The 11859-nt window shown below is 32.3% G+C and overlaps 1 protein-coding gene across 1 annotated transcript; it reads right to left on the reverse strand.

The window, feature by feature from the left end:
- Nucleotides 1-817: 817 nt before the first annotated feature.
- Nucleotides 818-4619, reverse strand: LOC115705163 (probable GTP diphosphokinase RSH2, chloroplastic). Its single transcript, XM_030632410.2, has 6 exons — nucleotides 3233-4619; nucleotides 2945-3130; nucleotides 2287-2747; nucleotides 2012-2170; nucleotides 1572-1923; nucleotides 818-1437 (listed from the first exon to the last, which is right to left on the reverse strand). The coding sequence occupies exons 1-6, from the start codon at nucleotides 3977-3979 to the stop codon at nucleotides 1111-1113; spliced, it is 2232 nt and encodes a 743-aa protein (XP_030488270.2). The 5' UTR covers nucleotides 3980-4619; the 3' UTR covers nucleotides 818-1110.
- Between the last annotated feature and the right edge of the window lie 7240 nt (nucleotides 4620-11859).

An 11859-nucleotide genomic window follows, 5' to 3' on the forward strand; every position in this document is an offset into this window, starting at 1 on the left:
TTATTACCAAATGTTGATTTGTATTCATTTGATTCGTTTAACAGTACATTACGTCTCCAATACAAGGTATCATAGTATCAACATCGATACTAAATTTAGAATAAAAATTGATATTCTAACATTATGCATGCTTCCATTTAAATTCTTAAAATAAAAATTTGATCAGTGGTGAAAATTGGTGAACTTGTGCTCTAGGGTCTCATCTCCCAGCTAGGGTGTTTTATTAGGGTCTATTTGTTTGTACTTAGGACGTAAATCTGATTCAGTTAGATATTGTAAATATTAAGACCATTCATTTTATATTTTGTTCAATTTTCACTCTTAATATCTCTTCTCGAATAAGAGGTAACCCAGTGTTTGTTGTTTTACTTATGTGTTATCTCTGGTTTGTCCTTGAATAATGAAATGCTCTTTGAGACTTGGAAGTAGCTCGTGTAAGTAGGATCCTGTCTTCCCTTTTAGATTGCTCATGGTACTACATTCGATTATGGTAAAACCGTTAGCTCGATATGAAGTCTCTTGAGTTTGGTATCTTCATGTTTCAATGTTTGATACTTTGTTTAACAATATTCCTTGACATGGCATCATGGTGTTAAATTTGATACTATAGTATGAACCGAAGAGTTTCAAAAAATATTGTCTTGAGAAAGCTATTGAAATTAATTCTCGAACTGAACTTGAAGTTACACTTCAAGAATTTTGAGGGATAAAGAAAACTATAACATGGTGTAGAGGCAATAACATCTTTTCTAAAAGAAAACTTAACTTGACGAAACAAAACTAAGCTAGACAACAAAAGTATCACATAATCTCGAAAGACATTAAAAGCTTGCACGTAGTGGCAACCTCAATTTCATTAGAATGGAAGTAAGAAATGTAAGAGAGATGATGTACTCCCAAGTCCCGAGTAGGAGATCAGGAATAAACATTTGGGTGTCATCTTTGATCCAGTTAGCTACTAAAAATAACAGAACAGTGAAGCTGTGTTTTTTTTTCCTTTTTTTTACAGTTTTTTTTTTACATTTTTTTGGGTTTCATTTATGTACATGAATAACAAATGATGCTAAAGTAAATATACTATATAGATATTGTGGAATAGAACACAAAAGGTCAACTTCTCCAGGCAGGCATGCTACTTGAAGATGGCCCTGTACTTGATACTGGTCCTGTACTTGATACCGTCAAGCCACGGTCGTACATTCGTTGGATCTCTTCTCTGTACTCAGTCAGAGACTTGTGTGGTATAGCCGGAGTGAGCTCTACCACATCTCCCATATTCAGCTTGGACATTGGATCACTAACAGGCTTATGGTTCAGTCTTGGCCTCAGTTCTTCCTTCAATGGGAACCCATATGGGGACCATCTCAAGCTCCCCCGACCAGATGTTTCCAAAAGATCCATAATTGTTGAGTTTGCTGGAACCTCCTGCACTGACATCTGCAGTCATTTTAAACAAAACAACATACATACATCGTTAGAAACTAAAAGATGGAACTGTGAAACCAAGTTCTAAATTTTGAACATCTTTATAAGATGGAGCAACTCAGATGGTTCAAGATTCTGAAGCTAACCTTCTCATTCTCGATTATGATGACAAAAACCAGACCATCAGACCCACAGTGAGGTTTGTAAAAATATGGGCAATCCTCATTATGAGAAGGGAACGAGCATGGTGGTTTGACTGAATCGGGATAATCAATGCATGACTGATCTCTGCTCATTGCCTCGCACTGCCAAGTAACAACCCATCGGGCCCACTCGACCATCTGAAGCACGAAAGAAGAGTGCTTACAGTCACCTTCTTTGTATCGCCAATGAGCTGCAAATCCAAACTCTGCTTGCAAATGCATCTCTTTCGTTCGGATTTGGACTTCAAGTGGAACCGTTCCTTCACCCATAACTACTGTGTGAAGAGATCGGTACCTAAACATTATAAAACAACAGTTAGAAACTTCATAGAAATAAAGAAGCCTTGTTAATAAACATAGTGCTAGCTTCAAGGGTGTCATACCCATTAAACTTGGGTTTAGTTATGTAGTCTTTGAACTTTTCAGGCACCTCAGACCATAGTCTGTGAACAACTTCCAATGCCTTGTAACAGTCTTCCTCTTTTTCAACAATCAAACGCAGCCCGTGAATATCATGAATTTCATCCATGTTAAGCTTCTTCCTGCAGATTAAAGCAAGAACCATTCGTTAAATAAAAATTAACGAAAGTATACAATCAATGTCACCCCTAAAACATCCAAATTCTAGTTGTGTTCAAGAGAGGTAGAGGCTACGCACTTCAACATTTTTGCATAGATGCTATACAAGCTCTTATGCCGGCCCGAGATATAATGGTAAGAAATGGCATTATCCTTGAGAGATTTCTCTAGTTTCTTTGTGGCGGAAATAATCATTGTCTCATCAAAAGACTCGAGAAGCTTAGAGGATAGCTCTTCGTGCTGATCCGGGTTAAGGTGTTTGAAGCATAAATTTTCAAGTTGCTCCTTCCAAGTAGAGATTCCTAAACGGTTTGCCAATGGAACAAAAATCTCCAAAGTCTCCTTTGCAAATCTCTGCTGTTTCTCATAGGGAAGTGCATCCAGTGTCATCATGTTATGTAGTCGATCTGCCAATTTAATGAGGACAGCTCTTGCATCTTCCATTGCAAGAAACATAGTATGTAGACGATCTGCTTCTATTTTCTTACTAGCTGTATTGTTATCACGCGCAAGCTTACTCAACTGACTTAGCTTAGATACCTAAAAACAATTGGCAGTTGCACAGATCAGACGCTATAAGGGAAAACAAAGAAGCCTTGAAAACATATTTTCTCTAGAAAGAAACAGGCAAACAAGAAAAACACAGTAATTCCAACATAATTTCTCTCAAAAAGCTATATCACAATAAATATTCACACAATGATTAACAAACGAGTTCTGAAGATTCAGATGCTTACTCCTCCAACTAAATCAGCAACCCCTGATCCAAATGCCCTGCGAATATCATCATAAGTCATAGAAGAATCATCAAGCGTATCATGTAAAAGCCCTGCAGCAACTACTGTGGAATTAGCACCAATCAATGCCAGCATCACCGCTGTTTCCACACAATGCTGCAAATATGGATCGCCACTCAATCGCACCTACAACACAACAAACCAAACAATGCAAATACAAAATTAATCAACAAACACAACCAATATCCTAAAATGGAAGAAATTTCATGACATTGAAATCAAACTAACCTGCCCTTTATGGGCTTTTTCGACCTCGTGAAAGGCCTTCACAACAAATTCATCGTGGAATATCTTGTGCCGCAACTGTGCATCCAGAAGCAAATCTTTGGCGTAAGGCTCGGAATTACTTTCCGTAAACCCATCCTCTATATTGAATGTTAATTCGTCCAAAAGCGCAGCTGATGAACCCACATCCAAATCATCCCCTCCGATTCCGACACTCCTCGAATCATAATCTACACATGACGATCCCAAGGCTCCCCTCACAAACCCGTTAGAAAAGCCAAATGAGTTCTGAGAATTCGTTTCCCCACTACTAATCTTTTCGCGGGAAATCCTCATCGGCGGGCTTCTAGCGGACCCAGTAACCCCGCTACTGTTATACGAAATCGGGCCCTGAAACACCGAGACCGGGCTGTGATCATTACTCAAAGAAACCCCATTAATTTTACTCGAGGAATAGCGAAAAGAGCTACTCAATTCTTCGCTTCTATCATGCCATAGAGAACCCAATTCTTCTCCTCCACCCGAGAAACTCGACGATGACGAAGCATGCTTCACCGAGTGAGAAGAAAACATACACGAAAGCCCGCCAACGACTGGCTTCTGAGACGTGGATGCAGTCGACGCAGACGTTGAAGATCGAGAGCTTAACTCGAAATCATGAGTGATATGACCATTGATTTGGCAAGGATGCGTCGTCGAGCACACACTGCTCGGCGGACTAGCGTAAAGTGCTATTGTCGGGACCGACATGGCTTTCTTCGATTCTTCTTCAAAAAATTAAAGCCTCAGATCTACACAAAACCTTTAGGCTAATTCCAAAAAGCCACGCCAATTTCTATTCAAAAACCCAATTGGTTTCCAAAAATAAACACAGAAATAATCACGATCAATACCGAATTCCCGAAATACCCGAATAAACTTTTGGCTATAAATATATCGAATTTCTTTCAAGACCCAGTTTTTCTTCTTCTTTGTTTTTTTTTTTTTACTTTAATTTTTCATAAAAATTAAAAAAAAAAAATCTAGCAATTCTAGAGTTAAAACAAAGACTCAACAGTGTTTGTCAGAGACCCACGAATTTTGGTTCTGAGTTTCTAAAGAGCCCTAAATATGATACAAACTCCCTACCAGAAAGGGAAAAAGAATTTAATTAAAGTAATAAAGGAAAGTGAAGTGAAGAGAAACTTAGCTACAGTATGTACAAATTTATAGTAATGAAGGTGTAGATAGAGAGGAAAGGAGAAAGGAAACCCCTTAAAAGAAGACAAATTGGAAAAACCAAACCCTAATTTTGGAGTCTAAGGAGAGAGAGAAGGAGGCTGTTCTCCGTCTTTGAATTTTCTGAGACCAATTCTCTGTTCCTCTCCCAATTTTAATTTATTTTTCATTTTCTTCATATTTATATTAATAGAATATTTATTTATTAATTTATTTATTTTATAAAATATAGAATATTATTGGCTGTTTGTTAGTTATTTTTAGGATATATGGTCGCGTAAAATATAATTTGTGTAAATGAGATGAGAGAATAAGCAATTGCCAAACACTTCTTTCATGCTTGTTATTTTTCGTGGTTGTTTTAGCCTAATCAATCAAAACTTTACAGATATTATGCTCAAATTTCATTGCATGGCGCCAAAAAATGCTAATTTCGGTTTTCTGTTGGTTCTCTTTTAGGATTTAATATATGTTTTTTAAAGCAATAACTTGCCTAAACAATTTGGATTTTTTTAATATAATAATTAATATTATTGTTGAGAGTCAAAAAAAATTAATTTTAAAAAAAAATCTAATTTTATTTTCTATTTAGTGTGTTGTAATATTACCAATTTGCATTATATGTTGTAGACATAAATTAGAAAATATAGATAACAAAGATTTAGTAAATCTAATAAAAACACCCCACTCTTACAATAATTTTAGCGGAAACAAAAAAAAATCCAACAATAAACATCTCTTAGCAAAAGAAAACTCGTAGCAGCATGATTGGTCTAAGAGAAAATATTTAATCAAAATAAAAATTTAAAGTTTATTGAAAAAAAAAATAAACGATAAATTAATATTATTTATTAATAAAAATAAGTTAGATATTATAAATTTTATCTTCTAATAATATATTTATTAATATATATATATATATATATATATCATTGAGAATATTTTATCCAAAAAAACACATGGAGAATTTTATAAGACAAAATTCTCAAAAACTAATTCAACAAAAAAAAGAATAATAAAATTAATTTATTCTATGTGAATTAAACAAAGCATTAGATTAAAATTTTAAACTTACATAATGTAAATTATCCAATCTGCAACCTTTATTCTTATCAATACTTAGGCCAATTCCAATTGTATGGCAAAATATTAAATATAGTGTGGTTAATTTAACATTAATTTTTATTAAACTTGATTGTAAAAATTAACCCAAATATAAGTATGTCTCTAGTATTTTACTAAATTTTGGTGGCACGGCAGGCGGTAGAGGTTTTTTTTTATTTTTAATGTTTAAATAATAGTTTAATAATTAAGTTTTGAGGAATATATTGTATATGTAAATTAATATAATTATAAAAAAAATATATTTGTAGTATAATTTTTGATATTGTGATTGAAATAGAAAAAATTTAGTATTCAAATTATATTTTTTTTATGCTATGCCAAGATAAAATATGAGTTGATTTTACTATTGGAATTGCCTTTCAAGAAATTTTTTTCTGAAAATTATTATTATTATACTTATCATATTAATCTTAAGAATAATTTGTCATGTGGGCTATAAGTTCGAAAAAAAAAATCACATATCACATAGTACAAATATCACATCATAAATAATACATATCTTTTCTTATATATTCTTAATTTAAATGTAGAGAATTATATTATATGTTATTTTTTAATTTTTTTTAAATTACGATTTAGGTTGTTCCGTCAGTTATTTCTTAATTTTTATGTAGTTAGTAAATAGATTTTTGTTACAATTTACATTGCTATGTAGATTATTATGTGAATTTTCGTAAAAATACAAAAAAAAATGTTTTGAAATGTAAAAAAAATTACTTTAAATATTTTCATAAGGATTTCACTTTTATAACTATTTTGAATGAGTCTCTAATTTCTCTAGGAAATATTAGAATATTTTCTATGTATAGTAATAAATAAATTAATTAATTTATAAAGCAAAGTCAATTATTTAATAATTAACAAAATTTTCTAATTAGTGATCACTATTAATTAGTTATTCAATTTTATTTTTTTATTAATTATTAAAATATTCAAACAATTAATTATGACTGAAATTTATTTTTTTACTACAAATTTATTAACTATTATTTTTAAATATCCGTACTTATAATATTTAATTTTTACACTTTAAAATAGTTTTTTTATATATATATTTTTATGAAAATCCACATAACTTAAATCGCAACCAAAATTCACATAAAAACTACAATCCAAATCATAAATTAAAAAAAACTATAAAATAATATATAAAATAATTTACTTAATATTTATCTATAATTTAACTGTACATGTTGGAAATTATTTTACCAGGATCTTAGATCTACTCACAAATATGTTTATTAACATCCTAAATAAGAACTTTCTAAAACGATAAATTAAACACATATAAAGTTTAGGAAACTTTACATTGGGTGCAGCGGAATAATATGACTCCTTCCGTTCAGATATCTAGCCCTTGATTCCTTTCTGTAGCAGAGCATTATCAATATCTGAACCTGGATCTCTTTCTCTGAATCTTTGATGCTGAAACTCCTTTGCTGATGATCTTTCTTCACGATCTTCCTCACTATGATTGAGGTATCACTTGCTGTGTGTGGGCACTACTCATACACTAAGAAATTTCGAAATTTCAAGAGGGAAGAGAAAGAAGAAGTGGCAGCTAAAGATAGGGAGAGAGAAAGGCTCAGGTTTTTCTCTGAAGGAAAAATAGAAAATTTTAGTGTAATTTTCCTGAAGCCTTCACCATCTATTTATAGCATTCCACTAGGGTTAGGTTTGAATTATTTGGCATTAAAATAATGAAAATATCAGTTTAAATTTCCTACAAAAGTGGCTGGCCCTATACTAGTGAATTTGGGCCTCACTTTTTGCAATTTTGCAGTTTTACCTTTTCTGCATCTGATTTTCTCAAAAACGCCAATTTTCTAATTCAACCATTTAAATGTCAATTCTAACTATTTAATAACTATAAATAATTATTAAATAATATTGTCATTTATCATATTTATTAATTGAACCATACAAAGTATCATAATTAACAAATATGCCCCTATAAACTCTTTCTTTACAATTTCGCCCTTACTTAGTGAAAATTTCACAAATAGACATAGTCTAATTTGTGAATTATAATTGATTAATCAAAACCAATTACATGAGTCTTACAAGCAATATTATCTCAACTAGTGGGGGGACCATGGGTCTATATAACCGAGCTTCCAATAAGTAGATCAAGAATTTAGCACTAAAATTCACTTACTTATTAATTCTTCGTTGAATCCACGCATAGAACTTAGAATTGCACTCTCAGTATATAGAATGCTCTATATGTTCCACCATATAGACACATCATTAGTTATCCATTGTTATAATCCTAATTTGATCAATTATCCTCTATATGAATGATCTACACTGTAAAGGGATTAGATTACCGTAACACCCTACTATGTATTTTATCCTTAAAACACTTGACCCCGTATAAATGATATTTCAGCTTATGTGAAATGAGATCTCCACCATTTATTTTCGTTTGGTCAAGCTCGAAGGAGATCATCCTTTGCTTACTATTCGCCAGATAGAAGCTATAGATTCCATGTTTATGCTAGCGCTCCCACTCAATTGCACTACCGTGTTCCCAAAAAGTACGTATCACCCTGACCTAAAAGTAGGCTTAACTAACAAATCAAAGAACACGAATAGCCTTTCAAGATTGAGCCTAATCATAACAGGATTAAGATCATTTGATCTAGGATCAACTAGGCGATATTGACTTGAATAGATATTACGGTAAGTTTAATAAATCTAAGTCAAAGTTTAATATCGGTCCCTTCCGATGCATACTCCATGCATCCAACCTGAGCTTTACTTTAACCAGTGTTCTGGAAAGAACATAGTATTTCTCCAAATACAAGTAAACTCTTGTTGTAGATTATCATATCAGTAAAACCCTGTGTCTGATAAATCTAGGAAACTTTATTCACATAGTCATGTTTACTTTCCAATGTGTTGACGGCACAATAAACAGGATCAAGTATGTGAAAAGGGTTTCAGATGAATTTATACATTATGTACATATAATCATGAAATAAATCATGTGAACCATGCAACATTAAATGTTATTTCTGATCTATATTAATAAAGTAAATCTGATTATATTGAAATGAGTTTTATTTAGGGCATAAAACCCAACAAACTCCCACTTGCACTAATATAAAACAAAAAGTGCGTTTCAAATAATCTCAACACATTGATATACAAATAAAGTGTAGTAGTAGTAAACTCCTCGTAATAGGATCTGAAAGGTTGAATTAACCACAACCTTTTCTCCACCATTACTCTTCCTTTAATCACAAAATCATTGATAATGTGAAATTCCTCTCTATATGTTTACTCTCTTGGGATACTGGAGTCTATATCTTTGGCAACTACTTTTGGTTAATCAGGAAATTAACACTAGTAGTTTAAGGCAATTTGGAATGATGCCAAAAATGTATAGAACTTTCCTTAGACTGAATAAGTACCTTTCCTGCAACCTTAACATTCAGTCCCTCTCTGGTAGACCTAGAGACTTCAGATAGGTTTTTACACTTCTCCAAAATCACTATTCCACCCCCAGAGTAATCACCATCTTATCAGAAAGATTTACTAGCACAAAGGCAAATTTCGAAATCTGATATGGTGTAGTCTAAGAGTTTTAAACACACCCTTATAGACTAACATATAGTTCCTCTTCTTTATCTTAGGATTTACTTGATTGTCTTCCAATGTTCTTCTCCTGGATTAATCTGATACCTACTCATTACTCCCACTCAACAGCAGGTGTCTGGTCTAAGGCATACAAAAGCATATCTAAGACCTCTCACTGTTGATGTAAGAAATTCTTTCATGGCTTTATCTTTTCTGGAATAGTTAAGACTTTTCCTTAGATAAATAAAATCTATACCTAAGAAGTTGTGAAGCTTCTATAGATTGCCATTAGAAAGAAAATGCTTCAGCATCTTACTAAAGTAAGCTGCTTGCATTAGAGTAAGTAATTACCAGGTATACCACAAGCCATAGGTTTAGATAAACTCAAACCTATAATACTAGGAACAGGAAGTTTTGTTAAGTCCATAGAATAGACTTATAAACGAAAATTTCCTTTTATGTCCTTGTAATAGAAAACTTTAGGTTATTCCATGTGAATGGATTAAACCATAGTTCTATTGGCTTTCTTCTTAGTTTCTTATCTTGACAATCCATTACTTGTTTAAACTCACAATGGATTTTAATCACTAGTGTCTCCCAAGTCATAAGAAGGTGAGTTCCTAGAAACTCTCCCACTACGACAAGGTACCGTGAATTATGTCGAAGAAAACTAAATGGTATTAACCTCTTTGGTTGTGACAAGACAACAGAGGCAGTGGGATCATCATATGTAAGATGATAGAACACTTTTGGAATCAAGAATTAAATATCTCCTTTATTTGCTACCTGTTTTTCAGACTTAGTCATTTTCTTAGAAAAGTAGTATTTGTTTGAACAAACACTTTCTTATCTATTGACAATGGGATGGTCCACCCCTAATCACTTAGAATAGCTAAGAAACCACGGTTAACAGTTCTAGCTTTTCTTAAGATTTTGATTAGGTCATCCATGAATCTAGTAATGATTTACATTAAGTATACAACCATTACATCATTCTGAAATTGTATTACCATAGAAGGAATTAGGCAACGACTAGTAACTAATCATCAATATGCAACTCGAAATTTCTGGGGAGGTAAGTTTGGATATAATTCAAAAATCAATTTAATGATCTTTGAACTGCATATCTACTAACTATTTCTCCACCCCTATCAGTTCGCAAGATCTTTAACCACTTACCTTAATGGTTTTAACCATTGCTAGAAATTAATAAAAATTTTCAAACATTTCAAATTTCTTTGCATAAGGTATAATCTAGAGTTATCGTTTTAAGAATGCAACGAAAAACTCATATCCACCCCTGAATGTACATCCATCTGGGAATGAGATGAACGACTTTCAGTGGATATAGGCATATTAACTCTTTGCAGAGATTGATCTTGTCAAATCCACTATGAACAAGATACAAATGCCATAGATTAAAAAAAAAATGTGGTAGAGTCTTTTGATGACATAGGTTTATAAAAGAATTCTTAGAATAGTGCAAGTGGATCCTGGTCACAGAATACCTAACTCATATTCCATACAGTTTGAATCCATTAATAAAAGATGGATATTAAACACTTGAGAAAGTGTAACTGTATTGTATCTGGAATTAGAAATATAAGAAAATTTCTGTTTGGATTCTAAAATTAAAGTCAAAGACTTAAATTCAACCAAATATAATGAGTAATTCTTTCTTGGACCACCACTACTAATACAAACTCTAAGTCAGATTTGCCCATACAAGTAGGAGATTTCTAAGATTGAGGATTTATATCAATTGGGAATAGAATTTCGGGATTATAATCATATGCGTCATTTAATTTCTTAAGAGAAAATATAATGACATGAAATGATTTATAGACCATTCATCCAATGATATGTTTTGAAGCTAATTCGAAATGAATAAGCTAAGAGGAATTAGGATAATTTCGTTTATAAATAAGAATCCAACGATGCTTCGATTAGCGAAAGACAAAGTAATCTTATTTATGTAATCTTCTTGTTTCATATTGTAAAAATACTAGTCTAAGGTGTCATCAATTGATGAACAGTTAGATGTCGCATATACAATACTTATCTTTCGAGATCTTACACTATTATGTATGTCTAATGGTGAAAATCCATTAGGGATTTATCTCATTAGAAAAACAAACATGTTAGACCAACAATGAAGATTCGAAATTAAACTACAACTTAATAACAGAAAATAACATGGTTCAATATAAATTCATACACAATTCAGAAATTATAAACATATAGCAAGTAGGAATGACTAGTGAAAATACTAAAACATACAATCCTTAATAATTTCCAAGGTTTTCAACAAACTGATACAGTGTCCCAGTAGGCGAGAGTCAAAGCATCATTTATTGAATAGAGTTGTCAGCTCATCTAAAATAGAAACCATTCTAGCAACCTTTTATTCGATCAAAATAAGAATCCAACGTTGTCCCGGTAGGCGAGAGTCAAGGTTATTCTCATTTCATGAGCCTCTACCATTGTTTCATGTTTCATAAGTTTATCTCTAAGTAGTCACCGTAGGGGAGAGTCTAATAGAGACGAAAACTTACAAAACACTTATCAAATGAAATCTTACGGTGTTAAATGCGTTCAACGAATAACCATCCATAGGGGGACGAAGTCTAGCGTCTCGAGGTTATATTGAAAACATTTAACTTTTGTAAGACCAACAATGGAGATCGAATATCTTAATAATA

Source organism: Cannabis sativa, chromosome 1 (assembly GCF_029168945.1).
Source record: "Cannabis sativa cultivar Pink pepper isolate KNU-18-1 chromosome 1, ASM2916894v1, whole genome shotgun sequence".
NCBI lineage: Eukaryota > Viridiplantae > Streptophyta > Magnoliopsida > Rosales > Cannabaceae > Cannabis > Cannabis sativa.

Coding starts and splice junctions, on each gene's coding strand:
- LOC115705163 (XM_030632410.2), bottom strand. CDS start 3,979: ATGTCGGTCCCGACAATAGCACTTTACGCTAGTCCGCCGAGCAGTGTG. Junction 3,131..3,232: donor AAAAAGCCCATAAAGGGCAG/GTTAGTTTGATT, acceptor GTTGTGTTGTAG/GTGCGATTGAGTGGCGATCC. Junction 2,171..2,286: donor ATCTATGCAAAAATGTTGAA/GTGCGTAGCCTC, acceptor TTTAATCTGCAG/GAAGAAGCTTAACATGGATG.